The sequence below is a fragment of the Aulostomus chinensis genome, chromosome 1 (assembly GCF_037954235.1).
Source record: "Aulostomus chinensis isolate RoL2024-O1b breed Wild chromosome 1, RoL_Achi_v1.0, whole genome shotgun sequence".
Classification (NCBI taxonomy): Eukaryota; Metazoa; Chordata; class Actinopteri; order Syngnathiformes; family Aulostomidae; genus Aulostomus; species Aulostomus chinensis.
The window spans coordinates 66,969,914-66,992,463 of record NC_141320.1 but is presented as its reverse complement, the minus strand read 5'-3'; the positions used below and the strand labels follow the sequence as shown (position 1 = coordinate 66,992,463).

Below are 22,550 nucleotides of genomic sequence, written 5' to 3'. Positions count from 1 at the left end.
CACGAGATTTTTTGGGGGGGTGAAAATGAAGGTGATCAACAAATTAGCAAAAATAATTGAAATCAACAACAACAACCAAAATGTATTTGGTGAGGGGGGTTGTCCAAAATATTGCATGTAATTTAAAAAGTGACATTTTTTTGGTCCCTATTTTTTAGAAAGAATTTTCTCCCTGAAGTTAAGCAGCAGGAAAAATAGATGTTAATTAGTTAAACTTTAACAGCAAAACTCAAATGTAGGAACTAAAGAGGTCAAGAAAACGAGTCAACAGAACAATGTTGAGTTTGGCTGGTTTGTGGTTGTTTGCTCCTCTGGAGGTCAAAGTTCATCCACCTTCTTCACTGCCGCCTCCAGTCGCTGCCCAGAGGTGAACAGATACAAACACATCAAAACCACATAAAGTTTCATGTAACCATTCTCAAACGTGGCGTTGCTCCCGTTTGAACATTCATCAGATTCTGTCCGAACATGAACGACGGAGACTCAGGACCCTGTAAACACCTGCTGTTAATGTGTGCTTTCACTCTGTTTATCACCTGGTCACCAGAGGTCAGGTGAATCATTCGCTAACACTTCTGGCTGCAGGGGGGAGAGCAGAGGAGCTTCGCCATCTGAAGGAATTTTGTCTCAATCATCGGATCTGCAGACGATCGCTCAGCTCTGAGGTGAAGCTGAATCCCAGAGACGTGCGTTATCATGCCCAGAGGGAAGCGATGTGAAAAACTAAAGTATCTGTTGAGAGAACAACTCTGCCTGCTTGAAACTGGTTTGTTTGTTGTTGCAGGTCAAAGGAGGCTGAGAGTTCAAGCCAGCACCCTGCAAAGGACAGGAAGTCAGCTGATGTCACTGGAAGAGCTTCTATGTCATAAATAAAAACTCCTAAAAGTTTCGGCGGTGAAAAGTCCTCAAGTAGAAGGTGACGCTGGGTTCGCTGAGTAAGGAGGACCCCTAGAATATCTGAGAGGGGAAGAAAAACACAATTGGCATTTTAATCTGAATGCAGAGCAGTTTAACTTTGGATTCAGAACTTCAGAATAAACAACCAAAGTCATCAGATAACTCGGCAGGATATAAATAAACACAAATGAGCTTCAATAGGGGGGAAAAACATGTTGTTGTTTAAAAGTTATGAGAAGCGTCACTTCAGAGACCCAAACAATGTCTTTTACTTTGAAAATCTTATTAACCGGAAGCGCATCATCTTGGCACCGACTTGAATTTGCTGTAGATAATTTCTTCTGTCTTCACTTGAAAACATGTCCTCCAGGGAGCAGCCTGACACCTTGTGCTTCTTTATCAACGGAAAAAAGGTAAAACTGTGATTTTTAACTCAAAAATGTAACTCTCGTTTGCCTGAACGCCGCTGGTTTTTAGCAGTTTGCTAACAGACGCGAGCTGTCAGTGTCAGCTTTGCTAGCTGGACTTCACGTCAACATAAATCACAAAACTTCCACTTGGAGTCCAAGAAGGGACGCAGGAATAAGAACGTAAATGTTGGGACGTCACAAGAGGAAACAAATAAAAAAAAAAAGAAAGAGGCGACATTTGAAGAGAAATTAATTTAATAATTAAAATCGTGTCATTTAATTTCATTGATTTATTCGTGTTTGAACTTGATTCATTTGCTTCCAGTTCACTTTCTTGTTGCTGAACTATTTTAATAATCTAAAATGAAGTTCTAATCAAGGTTGCTGCAGGGATGTATGACACCTTTGACCTGGGACCAAGTGAAAGAAAGGCACTTTTAATTAAAAAATTAAATGTAACAGAATTTCCTGGAGTTGGTTGGAATTATTTTGGTGAACGCAGGTCAAGAAGAGGCTGATATTCTGGAACAAACGTGGTGACGTGCGTTCATCGTAACCCTTTTCAGGTCAGGAGTTGTTACGTAAAGTATGGAACTTGTTTGCTTGGATTTCTCACAAAAAAACGAGGATCCGCCAGCATCTCGACCCTGATGGCATGAAAACAAAGTCATAAAACACGATAACTGCGACTTCATCATCGGCGCTCTTGATCATGTGATTAAATGGTTTTGATTTTCTCTCCCATCAGGTGACTGAGGAGCATGCGGACCCCGAGACCACCCTGCTGTCCTTCCTCAGGGAGAAGCGTATCCTTCCACCAGGCGTGTCTGATCAGTTCTGTTGATCCATGAGGTTCCTGTTATTGCTTTAACTGGGACGTCAGTGAGGTTAACTGGGACCAAGTATGGCTGCGGCGGCGGGGGCTGCGGGGCGTGCACAGTCATGGTGTCACGCTATCAACTGGCGAGCAAAACCATCACGTATCCTTGATGATGAGCCACATGACCGTGTGGCTCGGCTCCAACTGGCTGTCATGAGGTCAAAACTGATTGAGACTCCGCCTGCAGTGACCCCATTTGTTTGATTAATCTGAGAAAAGAGCCGGCAGTGAATCAGCAGGAAGCTCCCGGAACATTTCACAGAAATTGGAAAGGATTTAGCAGAAAATAACCAGGCAGCTAGAAAAAAAAGAAAGGAATGCGTGAAAGATGGACAAGCACCCACAAACAATCCCCCGTCTTTACTGTCCTCTCAACTGTCAAGAGAGAAGTCTGTTGTTCGCCTCCTCTCATTTCTCCTGCAGCGCAAATGTAAATAATTCAGGTTGAATGATTATTTTGGTAAAAGTTGAGGTCAGAGGTCAGGTTTGCTGCATTCCACTCCTCAATTGAGTTCAAGTTTTTATGTGCTGTTGGCGTGAAATGAAAGGTAATTGTAATGTTATTACCTCGGCCGAGGAGGTCATGTGACGGCCGGCACGTCCGTCTGGTTGAAGGTTCGCTGGGAACTCAAAAACTGCAGGATTCGGAAGTTTTTCCTCTGAATGAGCTAGAAAAGGTCTCAAGGTCAAGGAAAGCGTTTGACAGGTTGGTCCGACTCCTCAGACGTCAGTCGGTGACAAACAGGAAGCCTGGTCGTGGTTAACGGTTGTTGAAGTTGGATGCTGCATTGACCGGAAAGTCGTTTATTTCAGGCATGCTTGGTTTCATGCCAAACTCCTGCCAAATTAGATTAGAAAACAGGAGGAAGTCTTTGTGCCACTACCAGGGATGACTTCTGATGACCTCCCCTCCCAGCTCTCCTTCACGCCCCCCCCCCGCATTCAACCAGATAATCAGCCACAAACACACGGTCACAATCGAGTCCCACGACCTCGGCGGTGCCTTCCCCTCAGCAGCGCCCTTTTGTTTAAGGCTTTGTGATGCAGGAGAGGAGGCGGAGAGGTCAGGAAGTGACTCCTCAGTGGTTTTATTCTCATTTATTCCCCCGTTTTTATCAGTAAATTGGAAACCAGTATTTTAACGATAGTGCCTACAACAACCAGAATGCAATGGGCTCACTACCTTCAAAGCTTCACCTTCACCAGCACACCAGTCACTACTCAGCCAACGCCTGCCTGCTTCCTCTGTGCCAGCTTCACGGAGCCGCCGTCACCACCGTGGAGGGCGTCGGCAGCACCAAGACCAGGCTCCACCCTGTTCAGGTCGGGAACGGAGGCCTGGCTCGTCGCTTCGACCCAGATTTCTTTTCTTGACTGTCAAAGTTTATCATTTGATCTAAACGTGGCAGCTGTTCGTCCATCAACGTACACTTAACCCCACTCAGGGTTCCTTCTCTGCTGGGAGGAGCTTCCTGAAAGATGTAGTTCTTGGTAGTTCCTGTTGTAGTTTTTAAGCCTTGTTAGCTCAGAGCTCCCTGAACCTCCTGATCTCTGATGTGTCTGCGACGCTCCACCTTCCATCTGTTTTTGTTGCAGTATTTTCTTCAGAGTAGATTTCGGAGACAGATGGCTATGCTACACGCTAACGCTAATTGTGCAGTAATGTCTCTGTGGGTTTGACGCCGGCAGGAGCGGATCGCAAAGGCTCACGGGTCCCAGTGCGGCTTCTGCACTCCTGGGATGGTGATGTCCATGTACACTCTGCTGAGGAACGAGCCCCAGCCAGCCATGGAGGACATCACCCAGGCTCTGGCCGGTACTGCATTTGATCAGCTCTCATCAGTGTTTAGGGTCCATGTTGTTATCAGTCAGACAGAAAACCAGACAGCGTGGCTCCTCGATGTCAAGGGGACAGAATTAAAGAGGTAGAAATTCCCAGCTTCCCACGCCAGTTGGCGCTGTTGCACCAGTCCAGTTAGCAGTTGCCTGGAAACTTCCTTGCGTTGGCGGTGGGCGCGAGCCATGAGCCTTGTCCTCTCCGTCTCTTGTTGCTCTTCAGGGAATCTGTGTCGCTGCACTGGCTATCGACCCATCATCGACGGCTGCAGGACCTTCTGTCAGGTACAGACATGAAGGTCTCCAGGCTTTCTGACCGTTTTGATGTAGGGCTTTCACATCACTTCCTTCCTATCAGCTTTTCAGCTCATCGCTACTCTGTTCTGTGTCAAGACCTTCTCCTTAGTGAGAGGAGGAATTTCTCCAGTGCGGATTTGACTTTATTTATCCGTGGAGCTTGAAGTGTTTCAGAACTCAAAACTGAAAGTTCTAATGATCAACCGTCTGCCTCCCTCGTCAATGACCTCAGCAGGAGGCCGACTGCTGCCAAGTCAACGGAGGTGGGAGGTGTTGCCTGAACGGGGGCGAAGATGCTGACGACCATGTGAGTCCGGCTGCTGATGGACGGATTGTTCTCAATCTTTTCTGCTCCCCTTGAATGCTTCCGCTGTTCATGCCTTCCTGTCTTTGTGTCTCATTCCTGTCAAACGGGATTCCTCGTTCGTCAAGTTGGGAGAAATCTCAACTTCACGCATCTTTCAGTGATAAACACGCTGTTTTTTTTCCTCGCCATGTGCTTCAGGGAGCGCCGCAGCTGTTTGACAAGATGGAGTTTGCGCCGCTGGACCCGACGCAGGAGCCGATCTTCCCCCCAGAACTGATTGTAGGTCCTGCAATGCAGAAAGAGGGTGCTGGGTCGGGTCAGTGGAGAATGAACTTGAGCGAACATGAAGTGGTTGACTTCTTTTATTCGTTCCTGGGAGTCTCGTATTTCACGGCTAGTCTTTGATTATTGATTCTCCCCAGCTGACGGCGGAGACATCAAGCCCACGGACACTCACCTTCCGTGGGGAGAGGATGACCTGGGTCTCCCCCGTCTCACTGGAGGAGCTGGTCCAGCTGAAGGCCCGGAACCCGAAAGCGCCACTGGTGATGGGAAACACCAGCATAGGTAACGATATGAGTTTGAGTTCTGTGAATTGGCTCAGTTTTAGTTCCCAGTCTTAGGAATGTATGTATTAGAAATGTACTTGGTGGAGGGACGTAATTCTTGACATGCTCAGAACCTCTAGAATGAATCTTGGTGCCATGTTTGTCTGCTTCGTGTTAAAGGTCCAGAGGTGAAGTTCAAAGGCGTCCTGCACCCGCTGGTGATCTCTCCAGCCAGAGTGTCGCAGCTGTTTGAGGTCACTCAGACTCCTGAGGGTTGGTGACCTTCATTTTCACCACAGCACTTCTCTTTTCCAGCCTCCATTTTGATGTGTGATGCTTGTCTGGTTTTGTGAACGTGCTTCGTGTGTGGCGTGGTTTCTTCCGCCTACGGCGGCGCTGCATTACGGTTAACGGGCTCGACTCTCTGCAGGGGTTTTGGTCGGAGCAGGCTGCACGCTCTTTGAGGTTCAGACTTTTCTGGAGAAAGTCCTGCTCCAGTTTCCAGAAGAGAAGACTGAAATCTTCAGAGCCCTGATCCAGCAGATCAGGAATGTGGGAAGCCAGCAGATCCGCAATGTCGCTGTGAGCAAACGTCGTTTAGTTGAAAGAAGCCCTGCCAGTGACATGGAGCGCATCCTCACCATTGCTCCTCTGTGAATGTTTAGACTCTCGGAGGCAACATCTTGAGTGCGTATCCAAACTCTGACCTGAACCCAGTTCTGGCTGCTGGTAGCTGCAAAGTGAGCGCCGTCTCCAGCGGTGAGTCGCTGAAGGAACTTTGCCCTTGAAACAAGAGGAAGAATGCAGAATCAGGATTGACACCCATCTGAATCTTCCAGGAGGAAGACGAGAGGTTCCCGTCAATCAAGATTTCTTTGTGAGCTTCGGCAAAACTGTCCTGCAGCTTGATGAGATTGTTGTGTCTGTTTTTATTCCTTTTTCCAGAAAGGTACAAATGTTTTTTGACAAAAGATTCTTTACTTTTATCTTCCACACAAAATGCTACATAAACATTGTGCCTCATTTGTCCTGCAGGGGGAGTTTGTTCGAGCTTTCCGTCAGGCTCCGAGGAAGGAGAGCTCTTTCGCCACCGTGACCACGGGGATGAGGGTGGTGTTCTGTGGGAGGTCCCGGGTGGTGGAGGAAGTCAGTATTTACTACGGAGGAGTCGGAGCCACCATCATCAGTGCTGCTAACACCTGCGCCGCCATCATCACGAGGTTAAGCGCTTGTTTTAAAGACAACGACTGAGAAAATTCCTCCACTTCTTTCCTTTTAGTTTGGACTTTTTCGGCAGTTGACTACATTTGGCTGTGAAAAATGATCATTTTTAGTTTTCTCTGGGTTTCTTTTAGGCCGTGGAGTGATGAAACGCTCAGCAGGGCCTACGATGTCCTCCTGGATGAGTTGCAGCTCCCTCCTTCAGCTCCTGGAGGAAAAGTGGAGTTCCGTCGCTCTCTGACCCTCAGCTTCCTCTTCAAATTCAACCTGGAGGTCCTGCAGAAGCTCAGGGAAATGGTAGACACGTTGGTGGGAACTCATGCTGCACTGTGAGATCTTTATAGTGGGGATCCTGAAGGAGTTTTGTTTCCCAGGATGGAATCACAGATGAGCTTCCTGAGAAGATCCAGCCGTTACCTGGAAAGATCCAAGCCGGCCTGCAGGAGTTCCAGGTCAGAATCATCAAAAAACTCTGTGCTCGTTTCACTTGTCTTCATGAAGTTGATACAGAGCCTCTCGTTCTTCTTCAGCATGTGTCCGAGGCCCAGAGCGACCAGGACCCAGTGGGCCGTCCCATCATGCACCGGTCCGCCATCAGCCAGACCACTGGAGAAGCCGTATACCTGGACGACATTCCCAGGATGGACGGGGAGCTTTTCCTGGCTCTGGTCACCAGCTCGCGGGCGCATGCTAAGATCATGTGAGTGGCCGGTAAACACGCTTTGATTCGAGGGCCTCCTGGGACTAACGTGTTTTCCATCAGGGGTCTGGATGTGAGCAAAGCTCTGCAACTTCCTGGCGTTGTGGACGTCATCACAGCCAAAGACATTCCTGGGAAGAAAGCTCGGAGCATGTTCGGTTATGACGAGGAGCTGCTCGCCCAGACGCAGGTAGACGTGGCTGTTAAACAGCTCCATTATCGTGCTTAGTGTTCTTGTTTGGATTGTTGTGTGTCTGCAGGTGTCATGCGTCGGACAGCTGGTGTGCGCTGTCGTCGCCGACACCAGAGCGCACGCCAAAAGAGGCGCGTCTGCTGTAAAGATCGGCTACGAAGACCTGCCACACCCAGTTTTCACCATCGAGGTCTGTGGAGCTCAGCAACTGTCATGTTTGTGATTTACAGTAAAGATTCGTGGGCATTTTTTCCCAGCAACGCGCTGTTTGTTGTTGCCGCCGTGGCAGGAAGCCATTGAGAGGTCGTCCTTCTTTGAGCCTCGGAGGAAGATCGAGAGAGGAGACGTGACCGAAGCCTTCCAGACTGTTGATCGGGTTCATGAAGGTTAAAGGTCATATTTATTGCAGCTTCCCGTTCATGTTTGACCTAAAATCCTCCCCAGTGGTGCCGGACCCTCAAGCCGCCTGAAGCTGATTGTGATTGTTCCTGTCAGGTGAGATTCACATTGGTGGGCAGGAGCATTTCTACATGGAGACCCAGAGCATGCTGGTCGTGCCCGTCGGTGAGGAGACGGAGTTCAAAGTTTACGCATCGACTCAGTGGCCGACTTTAGTGCAGGTAGGCGCTGGCATCAAACCGGCCACGAGACCTTGAGGAGTCAGTGCTCAGGCTTTTGTGTTGTTTTCCTGGCTGAAGGAGGCAGTCGCAGAGACGCTGGCGATCCCGTCCAACAGAGTCACCTGCCATGTCAAACGCATCGGCGGAGCTTTTGGAGGGAAGGTCACAAAAACCAGCATCCTGGCTAGCATCACCTCAGTGGCTGCGTGGAAGTCAGTGGCGACAGAAGCGGCAGAATTCTTTGACTGTCTGTTGTACTGAAGGGATTTAAAAAAAAATGTTGTTTTTGACAACCAGGATGAACTGTGCAGTTCGCTGTGTTCTGGAGCGAGGCGAGGACATGTTGATCACAGGAGCGCGCCACCCTGTCCTGGGAAAGTACAAGGTACAGCGTCTCCATGATTTCCCAGTCAGGCTAAACAGCGATTTAACCCTCGGAACCTAAAACTGGAGCTTAAAAGGCTCTCAGACTTCCCCCGATCCTTGAATGGATGAGGACTGAAGCGAAAACTAAATCTCTGCTTAGAAGTGTTGGTGACGCCTCACTTGCAGACGTTGTGAATAGATCATTCATCACACTGTCTTTTTACTCTGTTGGCAAATACCTATGGATTCATATTTTTAAATTTTTTTAATAAATCACCAAAGAAAACTTTGTTTTGTTGATTTATGGCATCGTGTCTGTGCTGCAACTGAAGACACGCACTTCCCACCACTATTTGTCAGGTCGGTTTCATGAATGACGGGAGGATCGTGGCGGCAGACATCCAGTACTACACCAACGCCGGCAACTCTGTCGATGAATCTCTTCTGGTGGGTGGAGCCTGTCTGGAATATGTTCTGATACACAAAAAAACCCAACAGCAGCATCAGCGTACTTGTCTTCTGTCCTCTGGCAGGTAGCCGAGAAGATTCTGCTCCACATGGACAGCGCCTACAACATCCCCAACCTGCGCGGCCAAGTTGCTGCCTGCAGAACCAACCTGCCCTCCAACACCGCCTTCAGGGGCTTCGGTGTTCCTCAGAGCGTCCTGGTTGTGGAGAACATGATCAATGATGTCGCCATGGTGCTGGAGCGGCCCACAGACCAGGTTCCAGCTTGTCGTACCACACTGCTGAATTTTTCGTATTTTTTTTTAATTCTGTAAAACTAATTTCACTCATAAGTCGCCCCTCATTCTCTGGCAGATCCGGGAGATCAGCATGTACAAAGGGCCTTCGGTCACCCACTACAAGCTGAGCTTCAGCCCGGAGAACCTCCTGCGCTGCTGGGAGGAGTGTAAAGTCAAGGCCGACTACGGCTCCCGCTGCAGGGCCGTTGACCAGTTTAACCAGCAGAACCGCTGGAGGAAGAGAGGGATGGCCATCGTCCCCATCAAGTATGGCATCGCCTTCGCAGAGAGCTTCTTAAATCAGGTTTGATTCCCACTTTAAGATCGGGAAGTTTCCATCAAACTGTCGATTTGTGAGTGTTTCCACTGGAATATTCAGCAGCTCAGGAATGGTGAAGCTGGTGACCAGTTTGTGGTGTCGCTGCTTCACCAGTCGACACCACACACGTTAGAGAAGCTGGTGGTCATCAGTCTTTCTGTGTGTGTGAAAGGGGGCAGCTCTGGTCCACATCTATAAAGACGGCTCGGTTCTGGTCTCTCATGGGGGGACGGAGATGGGTCAAGGAATCCACACTAAGATCCAACAGGTACTGTACCATTCTGGACTTTAAGGGAAGGCCAGGACCCTGAAGCCCCCCTGCTCATGGAGTGACAGCTGGACTCGAGCGATCAGAATCAGCCTTCAGTTTGTTCTCTTTCTTTGCGGTTAGGTTGCGAGCCGGGAGCTTCGCATCCCACCCTCAAAGATCCACATCAGTGAGACCAGCACCAACACGGTTCCCAACACGTGTCCCTCGGCAGCCTCCTTTGGCACCGACGCCAATGGCGTGGCGGTCAAGGTCCAGTCTTACGTTGTGGTCCCTGTGTTGACCTGTTTTATTTTTAATTTAATAAAGACACGTGAAGACACGAACGATAACTCATCACGTGTTGGTCTTTTAGAAAGCCTGTGAGACTCTTTACCAGCAACTGGAGCCAATCAGGCAGAAGAACCCCAAAGGATCATGGGAGAGTTGGGTATGATTTCATGAGAAACGTGAGTCCTCTGTGGCAACAGCCAGCGGACGTAACCCAGCTCTCGTCTGCAGGTCCAGGCAGCTTTTTTTGAGAAAATCAGTCTGTCAGCTACTGGCTTCTACAGGTGAGTCCCAGGTAAACTGAAGCTGTACAGAAGCAGGAACCTCAACGTGTTCCCGTGTGTCCTCAGAGGTCCAGACCTTTACATGGACTGGGACAAGATGGAGGGTCGGCCCTACGCTTACTTCACCAACGGGGTGAGCTGCTGCGAGGTGGAGCTGGACGTCCTCACCGGAGACTACAGGGTCGGTTCCTCTCTACGTCACTCAGGCGCGTCCCCGAGTTCTCAGTCTGAACGGTGTTTTCTGCTGCTCGTAGACGGTGAGGACGGACATCGTGATGGACGTCGGCAGGAGCCTGAACCCGTCCGTGGACATCGGACAGGTGAGGTTGAACCCAGGAGAGGTTCATCGCTCCTCTCACACTGAAAGTCTCTTCATGAAGAGATCAGAAAACCTTCAAAGAGAAAGTTTGAATCAGTGTTGGAATATGAAGAAGTGCGACAGGATGCTTTGTAATTTATAGAATTTCCTGTCTGCACTTCTTTTTCTTCTCCTTAATCCTCACGGTTGTCCAGCAGTAAATGTCCTAAATCACCCTTTGACCAGGAAAGGGATTGAGTTTTGGTTGTTATTTTCTCGACTGACCCTCAGGAAGGGACAAAGTTGGTCAGCTTCCTGGGAAAATATTGACAGTTGCAGCAAATACACAACAGAAAACTTTGAAAAGAATTCCAAGTGAACTCAATAAAAGCTGCAGTTCTTAATGGTTCTGAAGACATTTGTAGTTTCCATCTTTGCTTCCCTGTACTTGCTCTCCCTGTCGGTCCTCCCCCGCCTCCCCCCTACGTCTCTCAGATCGAGGGGGCCTTCATGCAGGGTTTGGGTCTCTACACTCTGGAGGAGTTGAAGTTCTCTCCCTCGGGGCTTCTGTACACTCGAGGTCCGTCTCAGTATAAGATCCCTGCTGTCTGCGACGTGCCGCTTGGCTTCAACGTCTATCTGCTATCCGACAGCCACAACCCGCACGCCATCTACTCCTCAAAGGTCAGAGGTCATGCTTGTTTCCTTTATTCCCTTCTAGGTGAGTTAATACAGGTGACTAGGTGACTTAAACGTGATTCATCGTCCCCGCAGGGTATCGGAGAACCCGCCCTCTTCCTGGGCAGTTCAGTCTTCTTTGCCCTCAAAGACGCCGTGGCGGCGGCTCGCTCTGAGTCCGGTCTCGTCGGCCCGTTTCTCCTGAACAGTCCTGCAACGGCAGAGAGGATGTGCCTGGCCTGCGCCTCACCGTTCATTAAGAAGGTAGAAATACGGAGGCACTGGCGGGACCAAGGAGTGAATACACAGTTTCCATCCTGATCAGACAAGAACCTGACAGCCGCTTCAGTTTAGACCAGACCAAACGAGCATGAGTGAAGCGTAGCCAGCAGACCAGAGTTGACCTTACGCACCTTGAAATGTTCATGGTACATTTTATTTTCTGTTAATTTTTGTTCTGTTTTCAGGTTCCAGCCAGCAAACCTGGATCTTTCACACCGTGGAGCTTAAACATCTGAACGAAAACCATCAGCCTGTTCTCTCAAGAACGCTCTGAAAAAGGCTCTCTTTTAACCGTACATCATGTGAAGTCAGTCACGTGACGTCTTGTAACAACAACGATTGGAATAGAAGTGTCAAATAAAACGATGTTTGCTCTGTGTTGGGTCCTCTGTTCATTCAGCAGCCGTGAGCTTCTGCAGGTCTTTCTCCTTGGTGTCAGAAGGAAGGAACCTGATTTGATGTCTGAGACTGTTAGCAGGATAGAATGTGGACAGGAAGGGATAGAGGCTCATGTCTGGTTCCTTCTGCTGGAGGTGTGCTAAGGGTTCCCATCCACCACCATTCATTGTGCTAAGCTAGTTAGCGCAGTGCAGCAGACGGCGACAGAGGTCTTTATCTTCTCTGGTGATGACGGACAATAAGAGACTCTCCCAAAGAAAAGTTGGCATGTTCCTCTTGATATTTATCATGAATTATTTCAAAAAGATTTATAATGAATTGATTTCATACCACTAATAAATGCATTGCTTCAGCTCCAATCATTTGTAGTATATCATGTAATGATTAATTAAAATTAAACCTGGACAGAAAAAGGAATAGATGAACGCAAAGTGTCCCATTGTCGACTTATTTGTTCTCAGGAATTCACTACAGAACAAACTTTTATCCCAATCAGTCGCAGACAAGTATAAATCAAAATCTATTTTGTTGATATGAAATGACGTATTTGTCTTAAAACAACAGGTATTTATCATAGGATCACTAGAAATGATATATTTTTGTAAATATTTTGTACCGGATTATAAATTAATTCCTCTCTTTTAAAAATTGAATAATAAAAGTTTCCTTTTCTTTTTTCTGGAAACGGAAATCCCCCGTTTGAATTGCGCATGCGCGGCGGGCGGAGCCTGCGGAAGTCCTGACGGGAAGGTCTTTTTGTTTGGGCCGCTGAGAGATTCGACACTCGGTTTGATTCACTTGGTTAACAACCGTTTTTTATCTGCATTAATTTCGGTGAGCACCCACGTTTCTGTCCTCTTATCTTCTCTCCTTGTCAACGCGCACGTTATTGTTCACTTAAGTACGATATTATTTGGTGTTCGAAGGTGTAAAATGTCGTTTATAATCCGGGAATATTGCCATCATGGGCGCTGCTGGAGGGCCAGCTTCGCTTATTATAGCCTCGCCGTCGACTTTGTCACTTCCTTGACACGTTAAAAGTTCACGATATATCATTTATTTGTGTGAAAGACGTAATTTCTAACCATCCTAGCTTTTATTTTAGCTGCGTACTAGACATTGTTAGCCAGCTAGGAGGCCCGGCTAACCCGTTGACTCGGCGCATGGTGAGGCCTGGAGTTAGCCGATGCTAAGCTACTGCTAGCCACCTAAAGTTATGGAATCCCAGAATTTTATCCGGTCTCAGACCCAGTTAAACATCTGATGAGATGTGTTCTTTTTCCAGGGTGACGCTTGTTTGCTTCCATGATAATTATATCATATCCGGTAGTGACACCGACCAGCTCCATTTTGCCTCCTTGTATTGTCTTTCGTCTATTTTGTCTCTAAACGGACGTTAAGAATAGTTACTGCCTTTTGTGACTTGGTGTTTTATCTCCTATTAAAAGCCGGAAATGGAATGTGGATATTTTAAGGTTACAAACCTCAGTAAAAATGTCAGCATAAGATTGCATGACACCACCCGGAAAACTCTGTCGATGTGGAATAATTTGACATTTCATTTGACCGTGATTTTATAAGATTGGGACTTATTGTGCCGCTGTCCTTGATTTTTATGAGTTCAATAACTTCCCCAAATTGTTGCCAGTGTTTTTCATGACTTTTGAGGAACCGTATTACAGAGAAATCCGGGTTGTGAGGCTATTTATACTCAAACACTTGGATTTAGACTTGGAGATTAAACTCCTTGTTGGATTGGTTGTCAAGTAAACCATCAATTATTGCCAACTGCACATGTCAGAAACAGTCGTGTACACCAGGGTTTAAGCTACAGGTGTAAAATGTCCCTGTCAGGCGCTGTTATGCAAGAACAATTTAGTGTTGAACTCTGAAGCCAACAAAGGTTTCATGTGGCTCCCGCCCAAGTCCTGCCCGGATGCTCCAAGCTAAAGAACGCTGTGTTCTGTGTTTTGACGTGTGGTTTGGACAGCTTCACTAAACGTGGCGTTGTGTTCTTTTTCAGGGTGTCTTTTATGAATAATCAAAAGCAGCAAAAGCCAACGCTAACCGGCCAGCGTTTCAAAACGAGGAAAAGAGGTTTGTGTTGTCTTCTTCTTGGCTGCTCTTCCCTCCCTGAGGGGTTTGTGTCTGACGTCTTCTTCTCCCTGCAGATGAAAAGGAGAGGTTTGACCCTACTCAGTTTCAAGAAAGTATCGTACAAGGCTTGAACCAAACTGGCACTGACTTGGAAGCGGTCGCAAAATTTCTTGATGCCTCTGGCGCCAAGCTTGACTACCGCCGGTATGCAGAGACACTCTTTGACATCCTGGTGGCCGGTGGAATGCTGGGTGAGTTTTCCAGGGAATCCCTGGGAATCCCCAATCTGTCAGTGCTTTGAAGTTTGTATCAGTATGAATATACGTGGATAGTATATTTGTACACACATATATTAATTCTCCTTGATTTATTGGTTGTTGTTTTTCAAAATAATCTGATCTATGCAGTCACTGGTCAACGAATTCTCGTATTTGGAATAAACTAACCTGTGTCCATGTCCAGGTCCCAGTTGTGTTAAACTCGTACAGCTGGTGGAATGCAGAGACGTTAATCGATGACTTCAGCTCTGTTCATCTGCTGACTGGCCGGTTTAGTTCAGGCACCTTGTCAGAGCGCGAACTTTACCCTTCACAACTTTGGCAGTTCATGTTTTTTCAGACCATTCATTTATTTAATGATTCTGGAGCTCTGCTCTCTTGAGAGAAAAGAGTACATTTACTCCGTCGTTCAGTGAAAAGTACACAAAGCAGGTATGTCATGGATTGTAGTTATCAGAGTTTATCTGTCCATGAGAAACCTGGAAAAGTCAGGGAATGTTTTCTTCCATCGATCGAGGGGCCTGGAGACTTTTATTTAAGAAAGTTAATCAGTCCAGAAATGAGAAACAACACAAAGTGGAGAAAACATTGAACCTGACGAGTCGACGCAGGATTTCTGTGGTCATGAAGTCCTAATTCAAGGATCAGGAGGATTTCAGAAATGTCCTGGAAATTTGCTTCAAAAACACGTTTCTCAAAGTCCATCTGGTTCAGTTGAAGTACACCAGAAACCTGAATATTACTCTGATGTAGTTACCTTTGAACTGAAGTAGTACTTTATCGTGTACAGGTAGTTTTCAGAGACTGCAATCATGAAAATTGGCCTCAGATCCCTCAGGAAATCTCGTCTAGTCAGATTACGAGATCTTAATTTCTATGGGGGGTCGGAGCACTGGAAGCGTTTACGCGGCGGGGCGGAGGTGATGAATGAGACGCAGCAGGCCCGAACCAGGATTGTAACGGTTCTGTTTCTCCTCCAGCCCCAGGCGGGACTCTGTCTGACGACATGACCCGCACCGAGTTCTGCCTCTTCACGGCACAAGAAGACCTGGAGACAATGCAAGCATACGCTCAGGTAGAGCACACGAGCACGCCGCCGCTCCTCGTGTCGACGTTCACTCAGCCGTGTCTGATGTGTCCTTTCTGCCCTCTAAAATCAGGTTTTTAACAAGCTGATCAGGCGTTACAAGTACCTGGAGAAGGGTTTCGAGGAGGAGATCAAGAAGGTGGGTGGTTCCTGAGTGACAGCTTGTGTTGACACGCGGCTATTTGAGCGCTCACCTGCTGTTTTTGGCTGCTCGGAAGACGAGATGATCCAGTGGAGTGATTCGCGTGTCGTCATTTGTTTGGCCTTTCCTTTTGTGTTTGATTGCCTGACCTACAAAAACCCATGGTGGCGTTCGGACCACGTGGAAATACAAACGACATGAAGCTAGTTTATTGATTCCAGGGTGGATGAGTAATGAGCAGCTGCTGCGTCGTGACGACATGTCAGAGGAGGCAGAGTTGAGCTGTCGGTTCATTCAGCACGGACACGCTGGAATCACTTCCTGGTTCTTCCGCCAGTTTGACGTTGACGTGTGCGTGTCGTTCCAGTTGCTGCTGTTTCTAAAGGGGTTCACCGAGTCTGAGCGCAACAAGCTGGCCATGTTGACGGGCATCCTGCTGGCCAATGGCAACATATCAGCCTCCATCCTGAGCAGCCTCTTCAACGAAAACCTCGTCAAAGAAGGTGAGGACCGCCGTTGAGCCCCTCCCGCCACATCTAAAGCGCCTTAGGCGCCGAACTGTTAATGGCCCACAAAAGCAAAGCAGAGTTGCGTGACGCGTGTTTGCGTGTGCAGGTGTGTCCGCAGCCTTCGCTGTCAAGCTGTTCAAATCATGGATCAATGAGAAGGACATCAACTCTGTTGCTGGCAGCCTCCGCAAAGTTGGCATGGACAACAGACTGATGGTAAATGACCTCTGACCTTTTGGGCAGTTAGAACCCTGCCTGTGGTCAATGGAGACCTCATTTGTTTGTTCTGTCGTCTGTAGGAACTCTTTCCTGCCAACAAACGCAGCTGCGATCATTTTTCTAAGTACTTCACCGATGCCGGGCTCAAGGAGCTGTCCGACTTCGCCCGCAACCAGGAATCTATCGGCGCCCGCAAAAACCTGCAGAAGGAGCTCCAGGAACAGATGTCCCGCGGAGAGCCGCAAAAAGAGGTGAGGCGAGCCGCCTGTGGCCCCTCCTCCAGGGACCGTCAGGCTGGAGCCCACGCCTACAGGCGTGCTGATGCTCTCCAAGCCCTGGATTTTATGGGCTCGTTACTTTTTATTCAATTGCTTTCACAAGTGTAACATTTTGTAGTTGACTCTGTCCCTGGAGAGCTGGTCAGCTTGAATATTTAGATGCATGTATGGAGAAACAGCGGCTCGGCCGTGACGGCGGTCTCCTCTCGTCACAGATTATCGCCTTCACCCGGGAGGAGATGAAGAAGGCCCACCTCTCTGAGCAGGCCATGATCGGCATCATCTGGACCAGCCTCATGAGCTGCGTGGAGTGGAACAAGAAGGAAGAGCTGGTGACCGATCAAGCCATCAAACACTTGAAGGTGGGTGGTGGTGGTGGTGGTGGTGGTGTTGCTGCTCTCGTCAGCCCTGCTGTAACCTGCTCTTCTCTGTGCTTGGAGCAGCAATACAGCCCTCTGCTGAAGACCTTCACTTCCCAGGGTCTGTCTGAGCTCAGCCTGCTGCTGAAGATCCAGGAGTACTGCTACGACAACATCCACTTCATGAAGGCCTTTCAGAAGATCGTGGTGCTTCTCTACAAAGGTTGGTGTCGTCTTCAGTCGCGCCAGCTCGCTCACGCCTACGTACGGCTCTCTCACGCCTGCCTTCCTTCCTCCCTGTCACAGCGGACGTCCTGAGCGAAGAGGCCATACTGAAGTGGTACACTGAAGCCCACCTCGCCAAGGGGAAGAGCGTCTTCCTTGAGCAGATGAAAAAATTTGTGGAGTGGCTGAAGAATGCAGAGGAAGGTAAGAGAGCGGCACCCGAAGCAGGTATTTAGACGTGTTCCTGCAGGCAAAATCTCGCCACAAGACGCACCAGCCGGTTTGTCTCTGGTTACGGTGCTGTAGAGTCGCTGAGCGTCCATCACGTAAAACACAGAAAACAAGCGTTTTAAAATGGCTGCACACAGGCCACACGAGTCGTGTTGAGACGGGAAACTTCTGCTTGAACCAACTTGTAGCATGAAAGTGTCGACTGACGGCGGCTGATGAAGTGCGAGTAAAAGGAAGAGCCGATCAGGGTCATGCTAACGCAACATAATTTACACGTACAGAAAAACAGTCCTCCAGGATGGAGGAGGTCAAAGCTGCGGTGACCCTGCTGATCACGCGGGTTGGATCTCAGGTCGACGGCGGCAGACATTTACTCACTTAGTTCTACGCCGTCAAAGACCTGAACCTGGTGATGCTGAGTCGGCTCATCTTTTTTCACCGCCAACAAACGAAACTCGTGAGGTTTTCACACCTGCACGTGGGAACCAGCCACTTTCCTCAGTTGGGTTCTAGCAGAGTAGAACCGAGCTTGTGATCACAAACAGGAAGAAAACAGGAACGTGGCGAGCCTGTGGTCACGCGATCTTGTAGTTTTTTGGGGGTCTGGGTGTGAACACCTGCCGCTAGCGGCCTGAAGAAGAACCTGCTGGTGGTCCTGTCAGACGTCTGTCAGCATTCCTGGGCCGTCTGCTGATTGTTAGCGCTGCTGGTGAATCTGTCACGCGGCGTTCAGAGCGTCTGAACCGGGACTGAAGCGCGGCGGCGCTGAAACGTCTAACGTGGATTTCGTTTCTTGTCCTTCCAGAATCTGAATCGGATGATGAGGAGGCCGACTGAGAACCTCCGCCGCCAGATGAGCTTTTTGTTTTTGTTTTTTTTTCCAGTAGGAACAGGAGCAGTAGAGTGTCGTCTCGCCGTCTTTCTCTTCTACCTCCTGTTAGTTTATTCTCAAGCACAGGCCCCTCCCACCGCCGCCCGAACATTCGACTTTATTTAAACCATTTTCTAGAAAGGGCTCAGTCCTTACAGGTATCGCGGCTCACAGTGGAAGACCCACTCCTTTCTTTTTGGTATTATTACTGTTGTAACGCCACGTGTAATTTGGACAAAAACATTCCATGTGATCCCAACGGCGCCGCTCGAATCTGAACCAGGATCTGATGAATACTCGCCGACCACCTTCAGAAAATATTGCCTAAGTTTCTCTTTTTTTCTCCCCATCTGGATTATATTTTGCCCAGCTCATGTTTTGGCTCCTGTTCGGTCTTAAACTTCGCCGCCTTCTTTCTAGATGGGCGCACCGCGCGGCGGTCGCTCAGGTCGGTCTGTTAAAAGAAAAGACACGCCCCCAATGTAAGATGCCTCGCCAGCTAACTGATTATTATTGGTTTCTACTTTCTTTAATCTGATATAAACCGATTTGACTTTTTTATGAAATAAACATTATTGAAAAAGTTCTTGTGTGGTTTCGTTTGTTTGATGCTGGTTTTAATTTCACAGGTTTGTTTTCAAGGTAATCAGGGGTTCTCATCCAGGATATCTGTGTTGGAAATGAATTCCCTTCCCTCTGTCGGAGGCGCTCTCATGGCTCCTCGAGTCCTGTCGCCTGCTCTCTGTAGTCCAAACGTATTTATAATCTAAACATCTCTGCACTTTGGATTAAATGGAATTGCAGTGATCTTGGCCCTCATTCTGGTCTTACAGGCAGGAAGCAGAAACTCCTCCCTCTGGTGTTTGCAGCCCAGAACGTTCCGCCGCCGTCTCTCCCGGGTGTTTCATGAGCTCATGAACTGCTGAATGAAGAGAGGAGGCCTGTTTTTCCATCTGTTTGTTTGTTTTTTTTTTTATTGTACAAAAATACATTTCTCCTCACGCTACTTCATTGTGCAAAGGACACAGTTAGCAGGCATTCAAGTAGGTAATGGTCATGTGACATGAGATTCAGAGGTAGGCCTTCGTATCTGAACAGGTGTGAGGTAGCGTGCAACATTCCCACCAATGGTTGTCACTTCCCACTAATCAGGGTTCTTTTTCTAAATTAGTGCAAAAGTCGGCACTTAGCATGCAATGGCACCCCCCCCCCTGCGCCTTCACGTGCACACAAAACGCCGCCAACGCTTTTAGGAGGTGACGCTTCGATCGTGCAACAGTGCAAACGTAAACATTTCACAACACTGCAGATATTTCAGTCTTATTTTAGGGTTTGGATGCACACGACCACGCCGCCGTCCTGGGAGTCGCTGGATTATAATCTCGCCTCCAAGATTTAGAGACGTGAAGGAGTCAGGCTTAGGAGGCGGGACCTCAAGTCTGGTCCGTCTAGCTGGCGTTGATAATATAATTGACTCCTGCAGCCGTGACTCCTGGAGCTTTGACTCCTGCAGCTTTGACTCCTGGAGCCTTGACTCCTGCAGCTTTGACTCCTGCAGCCGTGACTCCTGGAGCTTTGACTCCTGCAGCTTTGACTCCTGCAGCCGTGACTCCTGCAGCCGTGACTCCTGGAGCCTTGACTCCTGCAGCTTTGACTCCTGGAGCCTTGACTCCTGCAGCTTTGACTCCTGCAGCCGTGACTCCTGCAGCCATGACTTCTGGAGCTTTGACTCCTGCAGCCGTGACTCCTGGAGCTTTGACTCCTGCAGCTTTGACTCCTGCAGCCTTGACTCCTGCAGCCGTGACTCCTGCAGCTTTGACTCCTGCAGCCGTGACTCCTGCAGCCGTGACTCCTGGAGCTTTGACTCCTGCAGCCGTGACTCCTGGAGCTTTGACTCCTGGAGCCTTGACTCCTGGAGCCTTGACTCCTGCAGCCTTGACTCCTGGAGCTTTGACTCCTGGAGCTTTGACTCCTGCAGCCATGACTTCTGCAGCCGTGACTCCTGGAGCCTTGACTCCTGCAGCCGTGACTCCTGCAGCTTTGACTCCTGCAGCTTTGACTCCTGGAGCCTTGACTCCTGCAGCCTTGACTCCTGGAGCTTTGACTCCTGCAGCCGTGACTCCTGGAGCTTTGACTCCTGCAGCCGTGACTCCTGCAGCTTTGACTCTTGGAGCCTTGACTCCTGCAGCTGTGACTCTTGGAGCCGTGACTCCTGCAGCTTTGACTCCTGCAGCTTTGACTCTTGGAGCTGTGACTCCTGCAGCTTTCACTCCTGCAGCTTTCACTCCTGCAGCTTTCACTTTGGAGCTGTGACTCCTGGAACTGCAGCTCCTTTCTAAACGTTCCTCTGATTTAAACTCAATCACCTGAACTCTCAGCTGTTGATTCTCATCAGGGTTTTACCGCGGTTGCAGAAGATTTTAGAAAAAAACAAATTTGGCAACATGTTCAGCTCATAACGTGTAGGAAAACTACGAAGGAGCGGTTGTACTGCTTCGAAGGAGCGGTTGTACTGCTTCGAAGGAGCGGTTGTACTTTGGTTTTGTGGTTTCTCTTGCAGCAGCTCAGAGTTTCCCTCCCTGTTTATCAGCGCTTCATTTAAGGTGCATCGGCCACTCAACTGACAGCAACCGCTGCTCTCGTCATGTGAGTCAAGGCCTTTTCTTGTTTTTTCTTTTTTCTTTGGTGGTGGTGGTGGTGGAGGGTCGGGTTCGTACTATTCATGGGACCAAAATAGCCCCCGTCAGGTGCAGCTCTACTCACAGGCTCAGGTTGCAGCTCAACCAAAACAGAGGCACACAAATGTGAACAGAAAGTGCTTTCAGTGTGGATTCTTCTGTCAGGTTCTAAACTAAACCCAGAAATAAATATATTTATATATGTACAAAGTTCTACATGTGTAAACAAGTCCGCGCGCGCGCGCGTGTGTGTGTGTGTGTGTGTGTGTGGGGGGGGGGGGGGGGGCTTCACACAGCAGCTGAGTGCTTCCCGCCTTCTCGGACCTGCAGAGACAAAAACACAAACACTTCAGAGAAACGTCGTCGCCTGAGGCCTGGCGTGATGTCACCTCTTTATTTTGACATTTTTAGTCACTTATTCGTGTTTCACTCCTCCACGGTTTCTGTTTGGGGTCTCTGACGTTTTACAATCACTTGAAATCACTGAAGTCAGAGTCGACGCTTTGTGTTTCGCAGGACGTAAATGGAGACTCCAGTGATGACATCGTGACGCCATGGTGAATACAGAACGCTTCTTCAGTCACAGGAGGCGAGACCTCGTGTGCTGGTTTCTCCTCTCACTGGTGGTTACAACATGTAACACACATGTAACATGGGTGTGAAGCTTTACGGTTACTTTCAACCTCATCTTGAAGAAAGTGTGTGTGTGTGTGTTCCCTGCTGTGTGTGTATCGGTGTGTCTGGATCCATGTTGGTGATAAATTCTTGGCCAGGCTGCAGCTGATGTTTGTTTGTTTGTTTGTTTGTTTGTTTTGGCCCTTCAGCAGGCTGCAGGAGCAACATGGGTCACATGCAGCTCAGGACTTAAAAGGCAACGGCTTCATTTTGAGCTGTCAATCATTCTGGAGAACAGGTGCCGCAGCGGTCGTCTCCCAAACATATCCCAGCATGCACTTGGGCCACCTGGACGGGTCTGTCACACAGGTAGTAAACCGGTAGAACCGTAAAACACTGACCAGCTTCCTCTGGTTGCTGAGGCAGAAGGTGCAGATGGGTCGCAGCGGCGGCGCGCTGAGGGCCGCGGCGGCGCCGTGCAGGATGCTGCGGTAGCGGAGGCAGGGCTGCCCGTCCCGGCACTCGTCCCCCAGCAGCAGCACGTTGGCCAGGTGGGAGATGTAGCTGGAGGCCAGACGCAGCGTCTCTATCTTGGACAGCTTCCTGTCGGCGGGCTCGGTGGGGATGAGCGTGCGGAGCGCGGTGAAGGCGGTGTTGACGCTGTGCGTGCGGTCCCGCTCCCGCGCGTTGGCCGCCTGCCGCTGCTTGCTCACGCCGGGCAGCCGCGCGTCCCCGCCGCCTCCCGTCCCTCCGTCCCCGCGGCTCCGTCTCCACCGTCTCCTGCGCCGGGGCGCCGCGGTCCCGGGGTGGAGCTCGTCCCCCGGGTCCCTGCGCGGGCTGCAGCCGCCGGTGGTGTCGCTGCTGCCGCTGCCGCTGTCCGCGTCGTCCAGGTCGGAGGTGAAGCCGTCGGGCTGCGCGGTGGACTTCATCCTGGCTGGTGGAGGTCTGAGGGGAGCTGCAGGGGCCGTGCGGCGGGCACGCATCACTTTATCCTGAGGGTGAAAATAGCACCGGGGGGCCGAGCAGCTGCCGCTGATCCGGTGACCGAGGGGGCTCGCGCCGGCCGGCCCCCCGGCGGATCCGCATACCATTTCTAGTGAATGACGGCTGCTTTCTGGGTCGCCAGGACGCCGCGGAGAAGA

The 22,550-nt window shown here is 49.5% G+C and overlaps 3 protein-coding genes and 1 long non-coding RNA gene across 5 annotated transcripts; 3 read left to right on the top strand and 1 right to left on the bottom strand.

Moving 5' to 3' along the window:
- Positions 1–924: 924 nt before the first annotated feature.
- Positions 925–11,928, top strand: aox6 (aldehyde oxidase 6). Of its 2 annotated transcripts, none has more exons than XM_086202526.1 (35): positions 925–1,310; positions 2,056–2,113; positions 2,191–2,287; positions 3,402–3,510; positions 3,877–4,003; positions 4,247–4,308; positions 4,556–4,627; positions 4,826–4,906; positions 5,050–5,194; positions 5,356–5,448; positions 5,606–5,757; positions 5,841–5,934; positions 6,015–6,124; positions 6,211–6,395; positions 6,531–6,693; positions 6,771–6,848; positions 6,927–7,096; positions 7,160–7,286; positions 7,357–7,479; positions 7,579–7,675; positions 7,785–7,909; positions 7,988–8,121; positions 8,207–8,294; positions 8,636–8,722; positions 8,809–9,000; positions 9,098–9,325; positions 9,513–9,608; positions 9,732–9,860; positions 9,964–10,038; positions 10,110–10,162; positions 10,229–10,343; positions 10,417–10,482; positions 10,956–11,144; positions 11,235–11,402; positions 11,606–11,928. In XM_086202526.1, the coding sequence occupies exons 1-35, from the start codon at positions 1,257–1,259 to the stop codon at positions 11,654–11,656; spliced, it is 3,993 nt and encodes a 1,330-aa protein (XP_086058652.1). In that variant the 5' UTR covers positions 925–1,256; the 3' UTR covers positions 11,657–11,928. The 2 variants fall into 2 exon arrangements, with proteins under 2 accessions (XP_086058652.1, XP_086058651.1); XM_086202525.1 differs by having other exon boundaries at positions 4,553–4,627.
- Positions 11,929–12,523: 595 nt separating this feature from the next.
- On the top strand, positions 12,524–18,701 carry bzw1a (basic leucine zipper and W2 domains 1a). The gene is made up of 12 exons (XM_086202523.1): positions 12,524–12,653; positions 13,843–13,916; positions 13,991–14,167; positions 15,175–15,269; positions 15,355–15,420; positions 15,791–15,926; positions 16,039–16,148; positions 16,232–16,402; positions 16,645–16,791; positions 16,873–17,011; positions 17,095–17,217; positions 18,050–18,701. Exons 2-12 carry the CDS (start codon positions 13,853–13,855, stop codon positions 18,079–18,081), a joined length of 1,260 nt encoding a protein of 419 aa, XP_086058649.1. The 5' UTR covers positions 12,524–12,653; positions 13,843–13,852; the 3' UTR covers positions 18,082–18,701.
- Positions 18,702–20,725: 2,024 nt separating this feature from the next.
- On the top strand, positions 20,726–21,699 carry LOC147272839 (uncharacterized). The gene is made up of 3 exons (XR_015112701.1): positions 20,726–20,761; positions 21,310–21,350; positions 21,618–21,699. It is a non-coding gene; the product is annotated as an uncharacterized LOC147272839 (long non-coding RNA).
- Positions 21,700–21,737: 38 nt separating this feature from the next.
- Positions 21,738–22,513, bottom strand: LOC147272838 (uncharacterized; the record flags this gene model as incomplete). The annotated part of the gene is made up of 1 exon (XM_086202820.1): positions 21,738–22,513. A coding segment is annotated over exon 1 (762 nt), but the record flags the coding sequence as incomplete, so codon positions are not given.
- Positions 22,514–22,550: the final 37 nt, after the last annotated feature.

Bases quoted from the DNA above. Each gene is read 5' to 3' on its own strand.
- aox6 (XM_086202525.1), top strand. From the start codon at position 1,257: ATGTCCTCCAGGGAGCAGCCTGACACCTTGTGCTTCTTTATCAACGGA. The intron at 2,288-3,401 runs GTATCCTTGATG...CCAGCACACCAG, and splicing joins CTGGCGAGCAAAACCATCAC to TCACTACTCAGCCAACGCCT. The intron at 8,295-8,635 runs GTACAGCGTCTC...ACTATTTGTCAG, and splicing joins CTGTCCTGGGAAAGTACAAG to GTCGGTTTCATGAATGACGG.
- bzw1a (XM_086202523.1), top strand. From the start codon at position 13,853: ATGAATAATCAAAAGCAGCAAAAGCCAACGCTAACCGGCCAGCGTTTC. The intron at 14,168-15,174 runs GTGAGTTTTCCA...TTTCTCCTCCAG, and splicing joins GGTGGCCGGTGGAATGCTGG to CCCCAGGCGGGACTCTGTCT. The intron at 15,270-15,354 runs GTAGAGCACACG...CTCTAAAATCAG, and splicing joins CAATGCAAGCATACGCTCAG to GTTTTTAACAAGCTGATCAG.